At 50.1% G+C, this 25516-nt stretch overlaps 1 protein-coding gene across 1 annotated transcript; it reads left to right on the top strand.

The window, feature by feature from the left end:
* Positions 1-1138: 1138 nt before the first annotated feature.
* Positions 1139-24729, top strand: LOC119378697 (5'-3' exoribonuclease 1). The gene is made up of 7 exons (XM_037647741.2): positions 1139-1254; positions 4084-4158; positions 13000-13087; positions 14191-14304; positions 19219-19317; positions 23918-24097; positions 24613-24729. Exons 1-7 carry the CDS (start codon positions 1229-1231, stop codon positions 24697-24699), a joined length of 669 nt encoding a protein of 222 aa, XP_037503669.1. The 5' UTR covers positions 1139-1228; the 3' UTR covers positions 24700-24729.
* The last annotated feature ends 787 nt before the right edge of the window (positions 24730-25516 follow it).

A 25516-nucleotide genomic window follows, 5' to 3' on the forward strand; every position in this document is an offset into this window, starting at 1 on the left:
CGTCGTAGAGCGCAGATATCGCGCGTGCAACCTCGATTCCCCCGCAAGTAACAATGCTTTGAGACGCGATTGAGCTTTCGCCTTTGCCACCAACAGGCGGACTTACAATGTTTGAAAGACTTTTTTCAGGATAGTTGCCGCGGCTGTTCTCCCTACCGCGAACCGAACTTCGTTTCACGCGTGATGCCCTCGGCTGGCGAGTGCGATCTCTTCTACGCCCGATCTCCGTGTTGTCTAGGGCAAGCTTCTCGCGACGGCATGCCAAGTCGCAACGCGCACGCTAGGCCTAACAAGCGCTAGCTGCCATGTTGGCGGCCGCGGACTACAGAAGTTGCGGTTTAGTGCCGAGTCAATGAAACATTTTGCTGTTGTTGCATTTAGAAGGGGTGACTTACATCTTTAACGAAAACGCGGGCGTGCGTGTGAAACACTCGAGCGGTGGTTTGCGGTGTCGCCACCGTTTTCGTCATCGCGCACGCGCAGTATGTTACCGCGGCGACTTCCCGGGACGGCGCATTTTTTCCGCGTTCGTTATGTCGGCACCGCAGGTCCGCGGATGCTAACCGTTCAACATTTTCAAATGTATGCAGATGCAACCTTACGTCCCAGTCGCATGCCTCGATAGTCGGAATCGCGCGCCTGCCTGTTGGTCATGATTTGCACACGTGCAACCTTTTAAAAATGTTGATTTGGTTATAGTGCGGTACCGCTTATAGTGCGGAGATTCGCGACTCCGGCGACTTACGTTATAAGCGGTCTATGCTGTACTTGTCAAGTGACAAAATTTCACCATGGGTCGACTAACTCTTGTTGGAATGAAGACGATTATATTTGAAAGCTGTTTATTATGTCTCACGGCAGGACAACATATGACCCGACACAGCTTGATTGCCGCGCTTTTAATAAGGTAACAGCGCCAACAAAAAGATGCGTGCGCGTAATCTACGCACTGAACAGCAAAGGGCAGATAATCATCACAGACACATTTCACGTGATTACTGCGACTCTTTCTTTTGTTTTGTTTTTAGCTATTCAGTAAAACTGCAACAAAGCTGGATGCTGTTAAAAACTGTATTGGTGGCTGTATGTCTTGTAGCATCTAAGCCCTGTACAATGTGGATGTTCTTGTACTGACTGTAGGCACTCCTTGGAGACTCATAAACATGCCAAGAATTATGAAAGCGTCAGTATCTTCAAGTTGGCCAGTACTGACCAGGAAGTCTTTGACATGCAAGTCAGTGGAATCAAGGAACGGTAAGCACTGGCACCACATTCTTGTCTTATGTGTGGGCCCATTTAGGGGCATGCTGAAAAGCGAGTGTCTTTTTTTTTTTTTTTCAAGCACGAGTGCACATGCCCCCACTTTGAAGATTCGCAGTGCAGGTGTATGTAGCTCGGTGATAAAAGTTGGCACAGCTGTCACGGCAGATGGTGGGTGACCTAGATAGGAACCGGCGAGTGGCACCATAGATGATGTCACTGGCACTGCAGGTGTGGTGGGAACTTCACACAGGCAGCGTGGCATGGAGTAGATGGCTGCAACGCCTGACATAACTTTGCCATCAGAGAGGCCTGTAATAGTCTCTGTATCGGCACTTGGAAAGAACAGTTAGTTCTTCATCGCTTTTAACAGTATGAACAAAGAAATGGGTTCTTGTTGTGATCTTGCAGCTGAGCGGCGAGCTAGTAGAAGGACCAAGGCCTTGTACTGAACAGTTAGATAATGACGGCAGAAGTCAGGGAAAGTATACTCACTCTAAATGATGGGATCTCTTTGTGGAACGAGGCTTGGTTGTTATTTGTTTTTTTCTTTTTTGCTGGTGGTTATACCAGATTTTTCAAATATCAAATAGTTCAGCTTTCGCATTATTGGGAAGACAGAAAGTACACTAAGTGGAAACTGAGTAAGAATAGTGTTTTATTATTTTTGTGCCTGCTCCCTGTGGTGTCACAGATTACTGGCAGTACATGTGGGATGTGTGCTGAATTGTGGAAAATGACTGAAATCTTCAAAGTTAAGCTGGAATTGTTTTACATGGCATCCTTACCACCAGTATTGTGATTTCAATGCTAAATTGATGAAACCGAGTCTAGCCCATATTATCTCTGCTAACAATCAAAGCCTTACTGCCAATAAATTGGAAATATTCCTTTGAAACAGTACATTGCCAGTATAAACTGATTCAGTGTACTTTCTTAACACCTTTCTTATTCCCTTTTTGTTGCCAAGTTCATGCTCAGTAGCAGGCAGGCCAAAAAGGCCACTTATTAAATTGCATCTGTACCGTTATGATAGCAGATCACAGTGAACAAAAACTACCGTATTTACTCGAATGTAACGCGACCACGATTGTAACGCTAGGAGTGACTTTTCAGGGCCGAAAAAAAAAAAAGAACATGAATGTAACGCGAGTAAAGCGGGGGGAACAGAGTACCTTTATTTGCTGCACATGGTAGTGGCAAAGACATCCCAGTTTCTAAATATATAAAGCGAGTTTTGTTCATTCGTCACTCTCGTCGCCATCATCACCGGTGGTCGAGCCCTCTTTGTCACTTTCTTCCTCCCAGATGAGGTCATCGTGCCATCCATATAGTTCGATATACAGCACTTTTTAAACGCGCGAACTATCATGTCGTGCGGCAGGCCGTACCAAGTGGCGGACACCCACTCGGCAATCTTCGCGGCGCTAGGTCGCTTTGTCCTACCCGTAGGTGTCAAAGCCCGATCTTCTCGCATCCATTCTCCGTACAGCTGCCGCATTCTATCCTTAAATGGTTTGTTCAGGCAGACGTCTAATGGCTGCAGCACGGACGTCATATCTCCGGTAATAACAGCGAGCTGCGTCTGAGTTTCCCGCATCAGCTTCTTCACTTCGGGCGTCAGGTGACCGCGAAATGAGTCGAGAACTAGGATGGAGGCAGGGTGGAGGAGCGCACCTGGCCGTCGGCACCACACAGTCTTGACCCAGTCAAGCATAAGCGGAGTGTCCATCCAACCTTTTTCTTGGCAGCGGACAATCACATCCCTGGGGAACAGCTCCTTCGGGATGCTTTTGCGCCGGAAAATGATGTATGGCGCCAACTTGCGCCCATCCGCCAAGCAGGATAGCATCACGGTTAGCCGTGTCTTCTCGTTGCCTGTTGTCCTTATGCGAACTTGGGGGGCACCTGTTTTGCTGACAGTCCTTGACATAGGCATGTCCAAGAAAACGGGAGTCTGGTCCGCGTTGCCAATGTGCCCCAACGGCATTTGCGACGAGCGACGCAGGTCGAGCACATAGTGCTCAAACTCCACTAGCTTCGCTTCGCAATCTGCTGGTAGCTTCTGCCTTATCGACGTTGTTTGCCGGAAGGAAAATCCATTTCTTCGCATGAACTTTTGTGCCCATCCACGTGAAGCCTTAAAGTTCTGCCGCGAAATCCCAATCTCTCAAGCTGCGTCTCGGGCTTTCCACTGAATCAGCTCAACGTTGACCCCCAATAGGAGATTTCGCTGCTCAATCACAAACTCCGCCACTTTCTTTTCGAGTTCTGTGTGACGGCCACAACAAGGTCCACTGAAGCCTTTTCGGCCGGGCTCACTCTTGAAGAGCGCTTCACGCTGGAGCCTCCACCCACCGATAGTAGATTCCGCCACATCTAGCTGTCGAGCCGCGGCTGAGTTCCAGATTTCTTCAGCCATCAGTATTGCACTTCTCTTAAAGCGGGCATCGTACTGAACCCGTCGCACTGCCATTTGCTCGAGCCGAAGTCGCGGAAGCACAAAGGAAATGAACTGCCCACAAAACACGTCGCGAACAATAGGATTGGATTGGATTAGATTCGATGTTGCCAGCGTGCATATGTTGCCAGCACAAGGTTGAAAGATCGCTAGGTTTGTCGTAGCCATTTTAAGGAACCCGTGGGGCGGCACCGCCAAGGCACGATTTGAGGTGCTTCGATTATAACGCAGACCCCCAAATCACTTCAGAGAGATTTTGAAAAAAACTCGCGTTACATTCGAGTAAATACGGTAATGGCCCCACTTAATGACATATAGTATATGTACATCATGCTATGTGTCCTCTCTCTTTTTTTTTCCAGTTATCTGGGACGTTATGGCGTGAATGTCGGTGAAGTTGACATCTTGGTCTTCTGCAAAACACTGACTGGTCGAAAGTAAGCAACCAGCCTCTTTCTTAGAAAGTCTCTCTGCGCATTGACTTTACTGCTTGCTACCTGAGCGGTACAGTCAAGCCATAGCATATTGATGTCATACGAAAGCAAACTTGCCACACTTCACAAATCATGAACCTTAAGTAGGTCATGGTCGTGCAGCTACTAATTGGAATAGGGCTCTGCATTGTGTTTTTGTGTGGAGCAGCATCACTCGGTGCCACACGAACCTTTGCAATTGAGTTTGTACTATATTGAGCATGACCATTTTCATACTTTTTGAATCTCTCTTTGAGTAATACGATTTTCCAGATGATGTGTTTCGTTCTCCTGTTCCCGTAAGATCTGTAGTGTACACGTACTTCACAGGAGTACGGCCACTAGCGTGGGTTCGGACTTAGCGAGCCACAGGGCCGCGTTTGCCGTCGCCTCGCGTGAACTAGCGCGCCGCTGCACACGTACGTTCGAGCGCAAAGGCGCCGAGCGCAACGCGGCAAGTACACAGTTCTGCTCTCGAGATCCGCAACAGTTTATTGCCTGCGGCAACACCACAAAACGCAGTACAACACCCGCTCCCAAAGGCGGCGGGAGAAGCAAACAGGCTTCCCCACGCCACGGGCGAAAGTACAACACAAAGGGTGCCGTTAGCACGTCTCCGCGGGCAACGGGCTCACGGCGACACGCCGCTGAGAGAAAACGGGTCTCTCGCGACTATGCTGCGTACTCTTACGATCCGCGACCACAGGGCCCGATCGCTCGAGTGAGGGCAAACTCCGCTCGCGTTGGCTTCGATAAGTACGGTTCGGCGTAGTATGACCACGCGCGAATGCACCGCACCGCTCTTCAGCCTAGCGTTCGGAAAAGGACAACGTAAGGTAAGCGCTCGCCGCTGGCACAAGGCACCGTTAGCGAGTTCCGTCCGAGCGAGCCCAAACGAGGAGCCGACGGACGGGAGAGAAAATACGTGCTTACCCCACGAGGTCCAGAGAGGGTCTCTCCCTCGCTGCGCGAAACGTCTCGCGGGACACGAAACCCGAGCGCAGCGCCCCCCGTCGAGGTCCGGCGCCGGGAGAGAGGAGGTTAACGTCACTCCCCGCTCGCCCAGCGCCGTAAGACGGCGGAGGAGAGGAACGGCATGATCGGACGTGGGGATGGCAGAAATAGGCGAAAACCAGCGCAATGGCGACGGGCAAGCCTCAATCCCCACATCCCCCTCTCCTAAATTTGCCCTTTACCGGTCTGCCAAGGCAGCCGGCGGTCACCCATGCAGTTAAAATAACACTGCTATGAGCAACCATTAGCCTCATCCAGCCCTGGAGCTGCTGCTAAAAAAGAATACATTATAATGCGAGAAAAATCAATAACAAAGACAATACGATTGAAACACATAATACAATAAAATGGCACTGCGGAAGGGAGGTAATTAAGGAAATTAAGAAAAGTGTTCGTGATGCTTGCGCGAAAGAGCGTCCACAGCGCGGAGGGGAGGCAGAGCGTAATAATTGTCAGCGTGGTGAATGCCAGAGTGCGAGGCAGGAGGCTTTTTTTTGAAGTCCTCAAGGCGGGAACGGGTCACTGATGGCTCGTCGCTCTTGTCGGCGATTAGCCTAGAGTCCGACGAACGCCGCTTCGGTGATGGTGCGAACGTCCCGAATTTTTCGGCTGGAATGACGGGAGACCTCGCTGGGACAGCCGGCCCTTTTTTTTTGGGATCAATAAGGCCGACCCGAACTGGCTGCGAGGCATCCTGGAGTCGGCAAAGCGCAGGCATACCTGCTATGTCAGCTGGCTTAGCGCAGGAGCCATGGTGGAGAGGGCAGCCAGGCTTCTCGACGACGGCCGAGAGCAGGGGGCACCGCTGGTCTGTCCGGCGTCAGCGGGTCATTGACCCGAGTGTCCACGTAGCTGAGGTGAATTCACCACGCGCACTCTTTCCAGGCCCGCACCAATGCACCACGCACGTACGCACGCACACACACGCGTCACGGCACATAGCAGCGCTTTCACCAAGCGCAGCCCGAGTTCGCCGTCCAAGGCCACTGCGCCTCACTTTTCACGGTGTCATGTCGCCAACCGCGCGCGCTCGCGTGGGAAGGCGCAAAGCGTCCTTCGTTCTTCTCCCCCCGCAAAGCACCGCTATTCAAGAATCCTTCCGCTGGCACAATAATATAAAAAAAACACGGAAAGAGAGTAAAGAGAACAAAATGACAGTCAGTATGCGGCAAACACAACCGAAAAAAAAACGTATTAAATACACATGAGTATTCAAATAAAACAGAAAAACACTAGCAGCAAATTGGGCGGGCCGACTTCTTTGCGAGCACTGGCCGCAAAGAAGCTAGCATACTGAGGCTAGAAGGTAACTGAGGGCCTTCGGTTGCGGAGAACAGAGTCCGCCGTCCGGCGCGAAATCACAAAGGTGACCGCTTCCTCAGATTATACCGATGCGGGGTCCGAATGCGGTCCGCCACACCGGGTGTGCCCCGTTGCTTGCGCGAAGTACCACAGGGCACTGGCGCAAGCTCGTCAGGCCGTGATGCAAAGGCTTTCAGGTCTGCGATATGGGCACGGCTGAGTTTTCCCGAAATGGGATCTTTCAGCAAGTACGCGAGTGGAGTCCAAGCTTTCTCCACTCGGTACGGACCAAGCCACTTAGGAGCGAGCGAGGCTGAGAACCCCTTACTCGCGTCGCTAAGGGCGTGGTTGCGCTTTAGGACGAGATCGCCGACCTCAAATGCTAGGTCGCGATGCTTGCGGTCATATTGGGCCTTCTGCTGAGCCCTAGACGACGCCAAACTTTGCCTTGCTTTACAGAAAGCTCGACAAAGCCGGTCCCGAAGCTGTGACGCGTAAGCAGAACAGTCCGCCTGCTTCTCCTCGTCCCCGAGCTGGCATTGAATGACACTGGTCACCGGATTTGCCAACTCCCTTCCAAAATTTAAGAAGGCGGGCGAGAAACCAGTCGAGCGACTCTCGGATGTTCGAATGGCGAACGCGAGCTCGCTCAAATGGTCTGCCCAGTCCCTTTGACTTTCGGCAAAGGCCGCCAACATTGGTTTGAGCGTACGATTGACGCGCTCCGTCAAATTGGACTGGGGATGGTAGGGTGAAGTGGTGCAGTGATCAATTCCAAGGGAACGGCACGTGACACCAAACACACGAGCGGTGAAATACGAAGCGTTGTCAGTGATGAGCCTTTCCGGAAAGCCGAACCGGCAAAACACTTCCTGCAGCTTCTCGAGCACCGCCCTCGCTGTCACCTTCCGAAGAGGGAACAATTCCACCCACTTCGAAAAGTGATCCACGACTACCATGAGGTGAATGAACCCCTGCTTACTTCTGGGAAAAGGGCCCATTAGATCGCAGGTGGCCACTTGCCACGGACGCTCACTGACAATCGGCTTCATCAGACCAGGTGGCTTGCCACCCCTAGACTTCACCGTTTGACAGACGTGGCAGGAACGGCAATAGCGATAAATGTCACGCTTCATGCCGGGCCAGGTCACCGTCTTGCTCAGTTTTGCGAAAACTTTGGAGCCACTCAGGTGACCGGCCATGGGTTCGTCGTGAGAGGATCGCAACAGGGCGACTCTCAGACTTTTGGGCATAACCACCTTAAATGGATCGATCGACTCGTCATCGGTGGCTATATATTTCAGCAGGAGCCCGTCATGGTCCAGCAAATATGAATCCGCCGGGGACTCAGCGACACGCGCTGGTTCCAGCCCCCTATCCGCGCCCGCTGCAGGGCAAGCAGCGTAACGGCGCTCCGTCTCCCTGAGACCGTCGCACATTTCGCGACAAAACGGATCACTTTGCTGAGCCTTCAGTAGCTCTTGTCTGCTGAAAGCGATTCCCATTCTCCCAAAGGGGAACCTGGTATCGCGCCCACTCAGGACCGCAGCAACCGCCGCTTGCGTCGGCGTCACGGGTTCGCTCTCGGCATCGTGGCCTTTGGAGAGCTCACCCGCTGGCCGGCTTCGCGGTGCGCTGTTTGCCTGGATAGCAGCCAGGGTTCGTCCGAATGCGGCGGACTCGCCCCTTTCGCCGAACGGCGGCGAAGCCGCTGTTTCGCCCCCACCGCTTGCTTGTGCAAAGGCACCGCTAGCGGCTGTCGCACCGGAATCAAGGTTCTCGGCAGACAATGGGGCACGAGATAGCGCGTCAGCTACCACGTTGGTGCTCCCCTTTCGATACTGCACTGCAAAATTATAGTGCTGTATCAGGAGAGCCCAGCGCGCCAGCCTGCCCGCAGGCTCACGGAGCCGCATCAGCCAGCTGAGCGCACTGTGGTCCGTTTGCACCACGAATTTCGTCCCATCAAGGTAGACGTCAAATTTCCGCAGTGCAAACACGATGGCGAGGCACTCCTTTTCGGTAACGGAATAATTTTTCTCCGCGGGTACCAAGGAGCGGCTGGCAAAGGCCAACGGCTGCAACACGCCATCGTATTCCTGTAGGAGAACGGCTCCTAATCCCAGATCGCTCGCATCAGTCTGTACAACGAACGGTCTGGTCAGGTCGGGGAGTCTGAGCTGCGCTGTCTCCGCAATGGCGCTAGACAGTCGGCAAAACGCCTCTTGCTGCTCAGGTCCCCATTGCCAAACAGCAGACTTACCCAAGAGCTTGGTCAAGGGCGCCTGCAGTCGGGCACAGGACGGTATGAAGGAACGATAAAAGTTAACCATTCCCACAAAGCGGCGAAGGCCACGTACGTCCTTGGGCACGGGGAAATCGAGGATTGCTCGAAGTTTCTCCCGATCCGGCTCAATGGAGCCTTCGCCCAGCGTAAACCCGAGTAACTGAATACGGGTCTGTGCTAATTGGGCTTTTGCAGGATTTAACGTCATCCCGGCAGCCCGCACCCTCTCGAGCACATCGGCAACATGGGCCAAGTGCTCTTCGAAGGTTCGTGAATAAATCACGATGTCATCGAGGTAGCACAAGCAGTAAGACCACTTTGCTTCCCCGAGGACGCGGTCCATGAGTCTTTGAAACGTCGCAGGAGCATTGCAAAGACCAAAGGGCATCCGAGTGAACTCGAACAACCCTCTGTGGGACGTGAAAGCAGTTTTGCACTGGTCACGCTTACCCATCCGGACCTGTAGGTAACCTTTCGAGGCGTCAAGCGTGGTAAAGTACCGTGCCTCGCCCAGATTTCCTACGATGGAGCTTATCGTAGGGAGTGGATAGGCATCCTTACGAGTCACTCCGTTGAGACGGCGATAGTCGACGCACAGGCGATGACTGCCGTCTTTCTTAGGCACCAACACAATTGGAGACGCCCAGGAGCTAGACGAACGGCGAATAATGCCTGCCGAAAGCATGTCGTCTAGCAAGCCGTCGATAATCTGCCTTTTGGCGAGACTGACGGGCCTGGGGTTACACTTCAAAGGAAGCGCGTCGCCAGTTTCGATCACGTGGCTAACAAAATCGGTACAGCCCGGTTGATCGGTGAAGAGCTCATCGTATTGGCGTAAAAGTGCCGACAGACGAGCCTTCTGTGTATCATCCAAATGAGTCGCACAGGCGATCAAAGGATGTGGTGCCTCTTCGTGTCGTGTCGGTCGATCCAAAAGGGGGTTTCGAGCCGACGAGCGCGTACTGCCGGAGTATGACCCCGAAGTTTGCGCGCGACACGGTTCGTGCCGTCCCTCCCGTTCCCAAAGGGGACTGTGAGAGGAGGACTGCGTTGAGCAGGGGTATGACCCCGAACTCTCCGCGTGGCACGTTTCCGACGCTTCTGCGGCACAGGCAACAGTAAGCGCCGGCGGGCTGATGAACGGCTTGAGTTGGGAAAAGGGCCCATCACGATAGCCGCCATTCGCAATGTCCACAACGATCCCGGTCTTCAAAAGAAAGTCCCGACTGAGAATCACAGGAACATTGAGCCCTGGGAGATGAACAAAACGCGCGCGTCTCATTCGATCTCCCCATCTGACAGTCAACCTTGCGGCGCCAGCCGAATGGGCCACGCCTGTTGCAAGAGTGAATGTCGTTCGGCAGTCCCGCAAGCGCACCGAATGCTTCTGCAAGTGGGACAATACCTGTTCGCCGAACAACGAAGCGCTAGCGCCCGTGTCCAGCAACGCCGAAAATTCACGGCCGGCAATAATGACCGGAATGAACGGCGCGTGCGCACCAGCAAGACAGCTTGCCCTGTACGCAGAGGGTAGAAGCAAAGGTTCGGCCGTCCGTGCTTTCACGAACGACCCGCAGTTCCGTTTCCCTGCCTCACAGGAGGCCTAGATCCGGTGCATTCCCTTGCTACGTGCCCTCTTTCACGGCAGCGAAAACAGCGCACTCCATCTCGATCTCTTTCACGAGACGGAGCAGCCTCGAGCTGCTGTGATCGGCTCGCCACGTTATCAAAGGATACGTATCGACGAGCGTCACCCACATTGCGTTGGGTCGGATGGCGTCCCTTCGCGTGGGTTTCAGGTGGTGCAGCACAGGCTGCCCGCCTTTCGTGCGTATAGGGGTCAAGAGCGCGATCGCTCAACTCCCACGCACAGCCACCGGCAGCCGCAAAGGCAGCGCCATGTGACTTTTGTTGGGGCACAGCCCCTCGCCAGGCGCAGCGCGGCTCAAGGGCATCGCTGGCTGGCGGCGGCGGGCGATAGGCGCGCGCGGCGAGAAGGTCGCCTTGAATGCGCTTTGCCTCGGCGGCCAGCTCCTCCAAATCGCGGAAGCGACCGCCGCGCAGGTACGCCGAAAAGGTCGGATGTGCCTGCCGAATCACCCGTTCGACGCGTTCCTCGTTCGAGGCTCGGGGCTCAGCGATAGAGAAAAGGTTGTCCATCGCGCGTACGTATTCCTGAAGCGACTCATCAGGAGCTTGTGTACGGAGCTCGAGCTCTCGCCGCATCCTACTCTCGTAGTCAGCGGGTAGGAATTCGCGCAGAAAGGCCGCGCGGAACTCCTCGAGGGTTGCTGCTCGGTAGCCGGCAAGCCGATACCACCTCGCCGCCGTATCAGTCAGTGCAGCCGGGACAACGCGCCCGAGCACCTCCTGATCGTCCAAGCCCATTGCTCTCTGATAACGTGACAGAGAGTCAAGGTAGTCTCGGGCGCTGAGCAAATCCCCGTATCCGCTGTATGTTGGCACAGGCAACATAACAGCGGGGTGGGTGCGTTTCGGAACGGCCGAAAGCGTTTGGACAGCTCCCGAGAGCGCTTGGATCATCTCGACGGCGTTTTGCAGCAGCGTCTGAGTCGCACCTGCTTCACAGGAAGCCGTTGGTGCGTTAGCGGCGCGGTCGAGCGAAGGTGAACAGTCTCCCAGCTCGATCAGTGGAGCGGTTTCAAAAGGACAACTGCCCTGCGCGCCATTCCCAGAGCAAAAGAGGCTCCTAGCGGGATTTGCCTGCTGTCGAACATAATTGCCACTTGGGGCGGCTACCGTCGACAATACAGGCGCGTGCTCAGCGTGCGGTCGAACTGTCGGTTGCACGGCTGACGGCGGGCAAAAGTCGGCACGGGCCAGAGCCTGCGCCCCATCAATTCCACAGGGAACCGACTGAAAGCGCTGTGCCGTCGAACTGCCACGCATTTCGAAGGGTACTGCAGCAGTCGAAGGTGCCTGAGCACACCGTTCGGGTATGGCAAAGGGCCCAGTCCGCAACGATGCTCCATCTCCAAAGGGAGCTGGCAGGCGCTTTGTGTCGTCCCCACAGGGGGTTGCGACACGTAAGGCACTGGCCTCATTCTCCTGCAACGCGGCATCCGCCAGAAAAGTCAACGGACAAAAATCCCGCGAAGCTGACATGTTGCGGCGAGCCCGACACGCACAGGCGTACTGACTCGCTAAGAGCAGTCAAAAGCTTAATGAGCTTTTGATACCGCGTTGGGCGCCAGTGTAGTGTACACGTACTTCACAGGAGTACGGCCACTAGCGTGGGTTCGGACTTAGCGAGCCACAGGGCCGCGTTTGCCGTCGCCTCGCGTGAACTAGCGCGCCGCTGCACACGTACGTTCGAGCGCAAAGGCGCCGAGCGCAACGCGGCAAGTACACAGTTCTGCTCTCGAGATCCGCAACAGTTTATTGCCTGCGGCAACACCACAAAACGCAGTACAACACCCGCTCCCAAAGGCGGCGGGAGAAGCAAACAGGCTTCCCCACGCCACGGGCGAAAGTACAACACAAAGGGTGCCGTTAGCACGTCTCCGCGGGCAACGGGCTCACGGCGACACGCCGCTGAGAGAAAACGGGTCTCTCGCGACTATGCTGCGTACTCTTACGATCCGCGACCACAGGGCCCGATCGCTCGAGTGAGGGCAAACTCCGCTCGCGTTGGCTTCGATAAGTACGGTTCGGCGTAGTATGACCACGCGCGAATGCACCGCACCGCTCTTCAGCCTAGCGTTCGGAAAAGGACAACGTAAGGTAAGCGCTCGCCGCTGGCGCAAGGCACCGTTAGCGAGTTCCGTCCGAGCGAGCCCAAACGAGGAGCCGACGGATGGGAGAGAAAATACGTGCTTACCCCACGAGGTCCAGAGAGGGTCTCTCCCTCGCTGGCGCGAAACGTCTCGCGGGACACGAAACCCGAGCGCAGCGCCCCCCGTCGAGGTCCGGCGCCGGGAGAGAGGAGGTTAACGTCACTCCCCGCTCGCCCAGCGCCGTAAGACGGCGGAGGAGAGGAACGGCATGATCGGACGTGGGGATGGCAGAAATAGGCGAAAACCAGCGCAATGGCGACGGGCAAGCCTCAATCCCCACAGATCGTAACAACGAAATTCCACTCTATATATAGTTGCGTTTGTTACGAATAGATGCTTAAATTGCCTTTTATTTTTAAGCGTCATTAGTGTAATTATAATCTCTCTCTCCCCCATCGCCATTAGGTACACCTGTACGTCCAAGGGTCGTATCACGCTCGATAAGCAGTGGGCAGAGCTCAGCGTCCCGTTTGCTCTGCAGTCTATTGTGAAGGTGAGCACTCTGATTTGTATTGTTCGCGTTAGATTTAAGGCCAAATCCCATATGAGTGAAAATGCACGCGACAGCGACCCGACGTAGATCACCTTCGTGCAAGCTGACGCTTGCATGGGCATACACGTGACGGCTTTGACAAGCGAACACCAGTGTTGCTGGCATGAGGCCATCTACTTGTAATTTGTAATCTGTGTAACAGAGACTGTTCGTCGTGTGTCGTTTGATCATATTTGATATTCTCAATAAAATGCCATATTACCGGAAGACGATGTTTTGTTTTCGCAGCGAACCTTCAAAAAGCCGGGCCGGGCCCGGGATTGTGTTTTTGTATGTCGGGCCGGGCCGGGCGGGCGCGCAGCCCTTTGCTCGCAGCCCTCATTGTTCATCTTTTAGTTCTTAGTACTAAACATTCTACAATAAAATAAAAACAGGTGGCAGCACGTACTTGAAGTCCCTTCATAATTTGTCGAGGCCTTAGCAAAATTAGTTAAGTTTTTAGCAGTTTAAACATATCATACCTTGCATTTGAATGTGCATCGAAGTTTACCTGAGCAACTTTAAATTTGCACATGGAGAATAAAATAGGAACATGTGGCAACTTTTTTTAATCATTTGCTTTCATTAAATTCTCTAATTTAAAATTTTCAGTGTAATTGAAAGGAACAATTACAGGTTTGAGAAAAATGGGCCTACGATAACTTTAGTTCAGTAAGCAATTCACATGCCTGCTGACACAACTCCTAACCAAGATAAGCCAAAGATGAATTAGTTTATAGCTACTGACCGTTGTTTCATTATTTTGTTACTCCCATAAAGTCTCAATAACACTCCCACGCACCACCACCTGCTGTATTGAACTAATGTAAACTAATGTATAGTTCAACAAAGACAAGTGAAACCTAGTGGCTCAACTTGTGTAACAGCCAAAGATTGCAGAGGTGAAATAAATTTTTATTATTTGCAAATAAAACTTACAACTAACTTTGCAATACTATATGCATTCATGTTCTTTGTTAATCGACTCGGTATACTCGGAGATATGTTCCAGTGTGAGAAGGGGAATCACATTTAATGGTATCGTTCTTGTTTTTCGTTTTCAGGACATCACTGAGAAGTCCCCAGACTTTGAAGAGTTCAAAACAGTTGAAGAGCTTTTCCCTGTTGGGAAGACGTGCTTCATGATTGGCAATCCGCATTATGGCTGTTCCGGAACGGTAACGCCAATTTTTCTCTCCTTTCTTAGTTAATACTCTCAAAGTGTTCAAACCCACTTGAGAAAGAAAACTTGCAAAAGTTTAATGAAGAACGAGCGGCTCTCTAGTTGAATAAACTGGCAAACTGCATTGTTGATTCTTAAAGGGGCCCTGCAACACTTTTTGAGCATGGTCAGAAAACTTTGCCGATCGGTAGTCAAAGATCCCAAGAACACACGAGCCAAACATTGTAGCGTGGCACACGGCCTAGAATTTACAATTAATCCTCAAAGCCAGCTAGAAATCGCTCCTTCTTCTCTCTACGAATAATGCCATATACAGTATAACCTCATTACAACAGACCTTCATAGTCAAGAGGATTTTGGTCTGTTGTAAAGGGAGTATGTAAAATCCAAGTACTGTTACAACAGACTTTCATGTAAACACTGAATGGGTCTGTTATAACCGGAGAGAATTACGAGTCACAAACATAGTTAATTTCCTTTCCCTACTATCCTCTGCTAGCTTCAACACTAGCTAAGGAGGGAAGGTGTTTGAGGTTCGAATCGGCGCCCCTCGATGACTCGAGTGCACGGTGGCAGCGCGAAGGAAGAGCCGTTGTCCAGTGAAGAGACGCTTTATTGCCACGCTCAGGCGTCTGCCTGGGTCCAAGCCCGAACCTCCGCTCTCCTCTCACATCCAACACAGCCTCTTTTCAACGTTCAGTTAGACAAAGAGTCCCTCAACAAACCAATCACACTTGGGGGTTGGCATCACCACCACCAATGGCGCAAACACTTTCATGACAGACACGGCATTGGTCTAACGTACGACACAATCTACAACACGCGAGGGGATAGGTTCACTGCGCAACACGTGTCATCTCACTCTCCCCTACGTTATAGTCTGAGCATGCCCCTGACGTCCGCCAGCGCCGAAAGCTCGGCTCGGGCTCAACCGGCCCGCGTACCAACGTCTCTTTCAAGAAGCCGCCACACAAGCAGCCAGAAATTCCCCAGGCCCTGGCCACTGGTGAAATGTGTACGCTATAGTGCGTTGCTCGCCAGTCTAATGACACTCGGTCATTACATGCAGCTGGGGGCCGGTTCACCTGAACGCTCCGAGTTCCGTAATTACGACCAGACAGCGATTGTACACAAAGACATCCCCCGGTCGCATCCGGCCAAGCGGTCGCAAGACCAATTCCTCGCGTTCCCTTTTGCGGCGCCGACACGTGTTTCTTGTTAGCAGCAGGTTCTCGGAACGGCAGCGCAGGTAAACGCTCAAAGGGGTGCATGCGGATGCTAAACAATAACTGAAACCAGGCGGCCGCGTGTCGCGGTCGTCCCACCGGCGCGACGGTCTTCCCGTTCAGCTCCTATCTCCTCCCTTTTGTTACAAGCAAGGAGGCGGCTTTGGCGGCCCTGCGCTTTGACGGCGTCACCACAGAGTCGCCTTTCTTTCCCAGAGCGGGGCCTTCCGCGTCTGCTCTTTGTGGCGCCGACACGCGGGAATCTCTCTGCGCTGCGCAGTTTGTACACTGAACCACACAACAACACGCCGACTCTGCATGCCTCAGACTGACTAACATGGTCTTATTTTTAAAGGGGAACCCAAAAAAAATGCGATTTTTGGAAAATCGCATTTTCAGTTTCTGTAGCCCATTTCTATCTGATTCCAAAATATCTTAAATGAAAACTACGTAGAAGTGCTATAAAAAATTTGTTTTGCGTCTGCCGACTTGGCGAAAATTGTGGAAATATAAAAAAAAAGCGTTTTTCAAAATTATAGCTCGGCAACGGCGCAACTGGGCGCCACCATTTTGGGCTCGTCGTAAAGAGCATTTCTCCGCGTTCAAGTTCTCCATTTCAGCTGGCTCTTCCATTCAGTAACAAGCGTACGAAAAACACGTTTTGGCTGCTTCTGCGGTATTACCGCAGAAGCAGCCAAAAAGTGACGCGTTCGCACTCGTTCTGTGTTTATGGGTCAACGATAATTTGGAACGCTTTAGTTGGGCAGCTGCAAGCGGAAGCTCAATCATCTGATTACGATAGTGCACCGCACTCATCGCGAACATCGCAGACGTGCGACTAATAGCGTTGACTCGTTGGACCCGCTGTTCGAGGTGGTTCTTATCAGCACTTCAAAGCTTATGACGAAGACCACCGCGGGACAACTCCTTGTACTCGCAATTGAGCATGATGTACTTTGAAACATCGGGCACCGCGGCCACGCACATCGCAACCGAGCTTTCTACTAGATGTCGTGGTTAGGCCTAACTCCGTTCACGGTGCCGATGTACGAGCCAAATCCAAACTTTGCGGGCAAGAACATCGCGCTAGCGGACATGCGAAAGCGAAGAAGCCGTAATGTCCTTCGTCTCAAGCAACGAATCGCATTGCCCGCTGGGTCCTCAGAACCGCGGATGGGCATTTTGCGCATCGGCAGCGGACCCCCCGGCCAAGCTCGCCGCGCAGCGACCGCGAGAAGCGGTGGCAGCGGCTCGCAATTTCGCGTGTCAGTGTCCCAAACGCAACACCAAGCACGCTGCGCGCCGTTTTTTTTTGTCGCTACAGCTAGGCATAGCTGATCATTGACAGACCGGGGAACGGCGGCCTTCGTTCTTAAATCGGTACGTCGATATCCGTGGTGCGCTGCTCCCGTCCCGAAAGTATGCTAAGCGATGTTTGAAGTCGGAAGTTAATGACCGTGGTAGAAAAGTCCGCTCTAAAGGAGTCCTGACCACCTTGCTGGCCTGAAATTTCAGTCAATTATATCCGAATGTCCGTTGTACCAGAATCCATTGTAAACGAAGCTCAATCAATGGGACTAATACGGAGGTCGGTATAACGCCGCAAATTGGTATGTAATATCCAAATGTCTGTTGTAAACAGATCTGTTGTAACGAGGTTATACTGTACCCAAATTTCTGCGCCATATACCCATGTCCACGGTAGTTGGCTGATTTGAGCATAGTTGCGTAGCTACTGTGGCTGGTGTGGGATGCCGCCACGTGCCCGCGCGCTAGTGATGTAGCACTATCGATGGTACTATCGATACTATCGATAGCTGAGTCACTATCGAAATATCGATAGTAAAAAATACTATCGATAGCGCTATCGATAGTAAAAAATTCGATGGTGCTATCGATAGTATAAAATCAACAGCGCGGACTCACTCCAGAATAAACTTCGTTCTCCGTGCGCATGGTACATAGTGGAGCCGGAGGAACTGGCTGAAGGGCAAGAAAGTTGATATGATTGTGTTCTTCACCAGAGTGCTTTGCTGACACATGATCATAAAGTCAAACTGCTCAGCTGTAGTGGAAAGGAAGCCTTTACATGTGGTGGGACTGGGCGGCTTCAAATTGATACTGAATTTTATGATTTCAAAATAAAAAAATATCAAGAAGTTAATTGTAAGGTGCAACTGGTTGCCTTTGGATACGAGTTTGTTGATGGATATATTCCGCCATTTTCACTGCGGAAATAATTAATTTCTCTGCCAAAAATTGCTCATAAACTAAGCGAAGCTGGTAGTAGGTTATCGGAAATTTTTCGGCAATATGGCCGGCCAGCAACCGCATCATTATTCACACTGTGAATTGCAGCACCGCTATCAATAGTATTATCACGTGATTGTGACGGTGAAGAATGCTGCAGCAAGACTGCAAACATCACGGCATGGTCTGCGTCAAACGTTGCTAACAGTCTTTGTGGGTGAAACCTGAGTACGTCAAAACAAAGCAATAAGCACGCGTGGATGTAATATCGCTATAGTAATATTAACGATGGTACTACCGATTGCACTATCGATAGTTTGTTTACACTATCGATAGTTTCAAAAAAACTATCGATACTATCGGTAGTCAATTTACCGATAGTTCTGCATCACTACCGCGCGCACACTCGCGGTCACACAAAGTAAGCCGCACATTCAAAGAAAAACAAGAAAAAGAAAGTGCTCAAGGTCATGACATGCGCTGGTGAAGGGATGCATCTTCTTGCCCCTTTGTCATCCCCCTTCCTGCGTATCTTTCACTGCACTAGCTGGCATGAAAGGAGAGAGAAAGCACTTGAAGAATGCGACGAATATCTGTAACTTCGGTCGTACTTGACGGGTTTTCATTTTTTGTGGCTTGTGATTTGTGAAGCGGCATGCGCTAATAGTGAGACTATTCCATTATAACTCAGAAAAGTATTGCGGGGCCCCTTTAAGTGATGTGTTTTCATCAGTTACATGAAAGAAGGTGAACCTCTTAGGCAACTTATTTTTTGCCTAGATGCAATCAAACGGGTAATAAAGCTGAGAAAAGCATATAGCGCGTAATGTGTAGCTTCAATTAAGGTCTAATAATTCCTGTATAAAGTGCAATGAAAGTGCACGAGAAAACAACTTGCCACCATTGTGACATGAACTTGCGACCTCTACATTACGGTGGCCGGTCCCTCGTGCACCGTCTTTTGCGTTTGTGTGCAGTACAATTTGAATAAACGGATATCACTCAAATGGAACGAATAAGCCTAATTCAGTTGGTTTTGTATTGGGGTGCTGCTGCTTTATGAAGTAAAGTGTTTCGCTCAACGAAACAAAACACACTACTTGTCCCTTTAGTTTCCATCTGAAGGGATTCTACTGTATGTGTAACCTGAGAATGTTAGCCAGCACCACTTGGGGCAATGCCAGCGAACTAGAACATTCTTTTTGCCTGACCGTTCGAAATAGTTCTAAAATCTTGTTTGTCTTGGCTTTTCACGCATTGTTATCAGGTGCTTGTAGTTCAGGTATGTTGTTCTCGACGCTGACAATTTTCAATGCACTGGCCTTGTGATTACGGTATGCTGGAGTGGTTTCGTGATAAAGTACTATGTGTGTTCTGAATTTTGTGCTGTGGCTAAGCCATCTAAACCACATCATGTTCTTTTTTCTTGTAAGGTTGTTGATGCCAAGCCGGAAAATAAAGCTGGACGTATCATGGTCAAGTTTACAGTACAATCTGAGCCAAGTTTGGATGGCATCATCCGGAATGAAAGGGTAAGTAGTTTGTAACAGCTTATATGTATATACAGTGCAGACCACTTATAACGTAACCGCATATAGTGCAGGACCGGTTATAATGCGGTCTTTTTCAACTCCCGTTTACCCTCCCATAGAACCGCATGTATACGCATACCGCTTATTGTGCAGTCCCCCAAGATGAAATACCGTTTATAATGCTGTTGCGGGAAAATACTTCTGACAAACGCGGTAGCGAGTGCGGTTCTCAAAGGAGGTACGCCGCTGGGGAGGGAGCGACGAGGTCGTTACGAAGGGCGAGGGCACGCACAGTGAACGAACGAGGGGCGGGGGGAGGAGAAAGACCGCGGCAGCCCTGTGCGGGCTCGCCGAGTGGGGAAGGATGGTGGTTGCCTAGGCAACGGAGTAGCCTTTGCACCGGCGGCGGCAAGGCTCCGCGGCCGCTTGCCGGCAGCGCGTTCGGCGTGGAACGTACGATCGCGTTCTCATCAAGTGCGCTTTAAAGTAAGTTTCCTGTCGGGAAAAGCGTCGTCGTTATCACACTTGCTGCAGATATCGCGTTTGCTAACTCGTACGCAAATTGAAAAGTTTTGCGGCTTCATGACGCGAGCTTTCGCCTTTTCTGCCAGTGCGCGGACTTAAACGAGCTTGGCGGGCTTTTGTCGCCGTTGATCTCCCAGCCGCGAACACAAACTTCGTATCACGCGCACTGTTCTTGGGTTAGTGCTTGAGTGCGATGTTTTCGACGTCCGATCTTCATGTTGTCTTGGACAAACTTCCCACGAAAACATGCTGAACCGCAGGCTATGCCTAATCAGCGTTGGTTGCTTTTCGGTAGCGGTCACGGGCGATAAAAGTTGCAGTTTGGTGCGGAATCAACGAAACTTTTTGAGATGGCTGCACTTGAAGGGAAGGGAATCATATCGTTAATGAAAACGAGGGCATGGTTGGCACACGCAACTCTCGAATGGTGGTTCCGGATTCGATTGCAATGTCTTGGACACCGCGTGCGCGCCCGTGAAATCGAACGATCAGTACCGCTCAGCACGTGAAATTTCGGTCGCGATTCGACATGGTTTCTGTGTAATGCGCATACCTCGAGGTGGCCTGAAACGTAGTCAGCGAATTTCCGCAATGGCACTTTGTTTTGTTTGCTTTTTTCCCCCGTGTTCATTTCGTTGGCAATGCGGGTCTTTGGCGGTTTTGAACATTCGGAGATTTAAGTGGTTGTAAGCGCCCCAAATCGCATATGTCAATTATCGGACACGCGAGGCTACATGCTCAACACGTTTTGCACAAGTGCAGCCTTTGAAGAAGGTTGTTTTGGTTATAATGCGGTACCGCTTATAGTGCGGGTATTCGCGACTCCGGCGACTTACGTTATAAGCGGTCTATACTGTATATATATGGAAACAGTATATGCCCTTGTGCAGAATGTTCAAGCTATCAAAATTGAAGCTTAAGGGTTGGGGGGGTCTCTTATGCTGATGAAATAAAGTGAATGTTATCAGCAGCAACCTGAGGAGGCACTTAGTATTTGTGTTATTTTTAAGTACCTATTTTGGGATGAATAACTGAGTAGGTAACCTTTAATTATATTTACAGCTGGTATGTCAACATACCATGTTAAAGGAGTCCTGACACAAAAATTTTCGCCCCGCGTTTTTTTGCTGCAATGTGTTGCTGGGGGCCTGTTAGTCGTAACACGGCACATCGTTTGCTGCAGCGCGCGACAGATAATTAATTACAAGCTCCTCATTACCGACACAGCCTCAGTTTCGGTTTGACAGAGCTCCAAAAATGACAAGCCGCCGGGTGCAACTATCACCACCTAGCGAGTGAAACGCTCGGTCACGTGAGCACAGAGAACAGTGACGCATTTCCGCGCGGTCTGTCGTCGTTGGGCTCATCGTCGTGTGATGGCGACGATTTTCTTGCGGCGGAGATTGAAGGAATTTTCGACGTGGCGAATCACTTCAGGTTTGACACGCTGGCGAGGAGCGATTCGTCGGGAAGCGCGTCAAAACAGAAATGGCGGCTACGACGTCATCGTAACTTGTACCGGCTGCAACGGTTACGTAGGGGAAGTAGGGGGGTCACCTCGGGTCACCTCCGAAGGTGTCAATGCACTAGGTGCGGCCTATAATGCTGGATCGCGCTTGCGAACTTGAAAATTCATATAAAATACCTTCCAAGCTTTATTCGCTGTCGATATTTTGCAGATGGTACACGCACGTACACGGGAATCGATCCAGCAGGCTATCTCGGCCGCGAAATTTTGTGTCAGTACCCCTTTAAAGTGAGTTAGAAAACACCTCCCCTTTCCCCAAACTGATGGTATCAATAACTTGTTTAAAAATGAATGTATGGCAAGAATTATTGTGAATTAGTATTTATTTCTATGTACTAAATGTAAAAACACTCAATTGCCTCTGCTCATCAGAAATTGGTGAAATATGCATTATGAGGGGAGCTCCTAATAAGCCAAGAAAGTTACTGTCAAGCACAATCATCTCTATGCACCAAGAACTGTCAAGGTTTTAAATGGAGGTTTTGTAATACAGTCGATCCCGGATATATCAAACTCGGATATATCGAATTATTGGCTATATCGAACAGTTGAGAAATCCCCTTGAATTTCCCATGCAAAAGTATGGGGCTGGTGTGCACGTATATCGAACTCCCGCACAGCGAAACATCCGCTATATCGAACGCTGGCCCGCGCTGAAGCCCAAAAAGTGCATTTTTCCTAACAACTATTGATCATTTTTCGGCCGCGTTCTTATAAGTTCCAATCCCTCGTCGCGCGCAGGTGACGAAATTGCGTTGCTCTAGTTTGTTGCGCAGCGCTTGGCAGTTCACCGGTATATTTGACGCGAGGTCCACAGGTTTTAACGCATGGGCTAGCGTTTTGCAAAGAGGCCGATTGCCGAGGGCACCAAAATGAGAATTCGAAGTGACTTCGCAGTCTTGTTGTAATGTTTGCATTCCCTTCCTTGTCTCTTTGCGCACGATGGCATGCGGGCCCGCAAAGCATGGCCTTCGAGATCCGCAACCTCATGACGTATATTTAGTGTTTTCGGTTTTAAAACGCTAATCTCAGAGGCTACGCTTTTTTTCGCATTTCTCGCCAAAGTAGCGGCTGCTTTCTGCAAAGCCACAAGTGCCATCGGTATCGCCAACATGTAGACGGTGGAGAATCGTGCAGCGGTGCAGCGTTGTCTCTTGCAGAATGTGTACTGTGTGTACTTCGCGCTTTGTTCTTGATAAGTCATCATTCGGGAGCCGAACTAAACATTGTCCCACTCGTAGTGATAAAAATGATGACCGGTGCTTGAAACGACGTCAAGTAAAGCATCGTCGTGCACTGTTTCCTTACGGGCCTTGGTGTCGGGTGACGACTTCGGGCGCATCATGACCGCCGACTACGGCGTATGGTGCGTCAGTGAATTTTGCGACTTAGCGTTTCCGGGCGCCGTATCGGACGGGAGCACAGCGAGTGACTTCACCGGTGCAGATAACGACGTAGCTGTTTCTGAACGCATCAATGCCGATATCATAGCTGACGTTGCCGGTGCTGCGGAAATGGACCCGTGCGGTTTGAAGATGCCAGCCGCCGCTGCCACCGCTAAACCCTTTACCGCGCTACAGAGCTCGCATCAGCGTTCAGCGTCGATCACCGCTGTTGTGGCGGAAGGTGCTGAATTTGCTTATTTGGAAAGCTTATATAATATTGACGATGACTTGATAAATTCACGGCGTGCAAGAAGCAAGACAAGTTGACGGACTTTTTTCATGTGAAATAAAGTGCGCTAACTTGCAAAAGAAGTTTTCGCCTTGTTTTTTAGCATATGTGAGTGAATCGTCATGTTCGCGCTTTTTGCGATTTCAGAAAACTGTGTCGAGGCCTGCAGTGCTTTAATTAAAGCCTTAAATACGCATATTTCGTATTTCAAATTATCGATATTTCGAACTATTTCGCGATCCCCTTCGAGTTCGATATATCCGCGATCGACTGTATTTTCTTGCTATGTCTCTACACTTAGAATTTACACAGATGCGCTTAATAGACAAGTCTTTGAACTGTAGCCCAAGCTTGTAACAAAGCCTTAATCCTTTCGCTACCATTCATGTGCATAGCTGTCATGAGATTTTGTAACAAAATGAACGATGACGACTATACTCGTCATCAACAAAAATTGTTCCCATACGGATCCAGTTAAGACTGTACTCGTCACACTTGTGTTTCTTGACACTAGATGGTAGCACTTGTCCATGTTGGGCCATTTGTGCCTCAGCTTTCATTGTATTGCCATTTTTTATTGTATTTCCATGCAGTGAAGCCACCTGCGAGTTATCTTTTTTCACGTGATTAGTGAAACAAAGAAACCCCATTGAATTGAAATGATGGTACGATTTTATTCAGAAAAAAAAAAAGCTGTACAGACTGACCAAAAAAACTTTTCGGTAATTTTGGAAAGTCTTTTTTTTTTTTTTTCTTGCGGTAGCGAAAGGGTTAAACATATAGTTGCTCGTGGCCGATGCCTAGGTGGGGGTTGGGGCCCACCTCTAATTAACTTCGCAAGGCTTTAAATAAAGTTGTTTTTATTCATTTCAGAATCTGTGCCAGGTCCATTACATGAACGCTCATCAGATGTCGCAGCAGCTCGGGGTCAACGCGCAGTTTGTGTCTCGTATCACGGGCACCGTGTATATTCAGATGAATAGCAGGGAGGCCGAATCGGCTTCCCTCGTCAATGTTGGCCTGCATTTGAAGTTCAACAAAACATCCGAAGAGGTAAGGACCGGGATGTGCGATTCGTGATGCACAGCTTTATGAAGAGAGTTTGTGCTAATGTATGGCTATATAACTCAAAGGGAAAGTTCAAGGTACCAGTAGATGGACTACAGAGCAACCATTATTAATTATGCATGTAACAGCAAATTCTACTGCCAGTTTGGTGATGGTTTGCGGTACTTTTCACCTGCCACGTCACAGTTGTTAACAGCATCTGCATTATTGCTGCATAAGCTGCTCAAAATGATCCGCCAGTGTTCCGGACTAAAAAGGGGTGAACTTTTGTGGACAATGTTTTGAGTGTGCGCTATAATATGTCTTGAGTACTTAATTTTTGTGTTTCTATGTTGAGTTGGTTGTTTCCATGTTAAGATATTTTGGGCATTTTATTATCAGATCAGTCATCAACTGGACATACTTCGAAAGCTCCTTGACATCTGTCTCGAAAGTGGGCCCGGCACATTGGGCGTTTGTGACATTACTTGAGCACCATGCACCATATTCTTTTCTTGCAGATTCCTGGATACTCGAAGAGAACTAACGACACTTGGCTGTACTCGACAAAGTGCCTTCAAGTACTCAAGGAGTATCTGGCAAAGTAAGTAGTAGGTCTTTGGATAAAGTTTCCGTTTGAGTGGTCCCCAAGTGTTCTGATAACAAGGCACACCCAGCGTAGAGCGATGCAGGGTTGAAAAAGGGGCAATTATTGTTATTTTTATGAATGCCAGCTAGACAGAGTCAGTGCAAGAAATATTTTCTCTGCGAAAAAAAAGAAATAACGAATGATGAAAGCTCAATGCACTACCGTAGAACACCAAATGCGCCCCTGCCTGACACAATAGCTCAGGTCATGCATGAATGCGGTCTCGCAAAGAGAAGCGCTTCCTTCTGTATTAAGGGAGGACACTGCTCCTAAATTTTTTTTTATTTCTTGATCGAGCTTGATGAAGCTTTAAGAGTTTATGTATATTTGAGTGCTGATTTCAAGTAGTATGCTATTATTTTCTAGTATAAAGTGTAGTTTTTAAAATACAAAATATTCATGTGCCCTTTAGGGAGCAAGATATTTTCTAAAGTGAGAGAGTTACAAACTGAATCAGCATATCACAATATTTGGTATCAGACCTGTGTGCAGTGCAGCAAAATTAATGTTCTAAAACCATTTGAAACAAAAGTTATGGGATGCTGAACGTCGCCGAGTGAGTCAATTTTAAGCTGGGATTTCACTCGTGAATGTTTAACATACCATAACTTTTGTTCTGATGGGTTTAGAATGACCATTTTCTGATCCAATAATCTAATCCAGATTATTGTGACATGCTGACTTATTTTGTAACTCTCTCAGTTTAGAAAAAAATCTTGCTCCCCAAAGGGCACATGAAATACCGTATAGTGCCGATTATAAGTTGACTCCGATTA

This window comes from Rhipicephalus sanguineus, unplaced genomic scaffold, assembly GCF_013339695.2.
Source record: "Rhipicephalus sanguineus isolate Rsan-2018 unplaced genomic scaffold, BIME_Rsan_1.4 Seq9286, whole genome shotgun sequence".
Taxonomy (NCBI): Eukaryota; Metazoa; Arthropoda; class Arachnida; order Ixodida; family Ixodidae; genus Rhipicephalus; species Rhipicephalus sanguineus.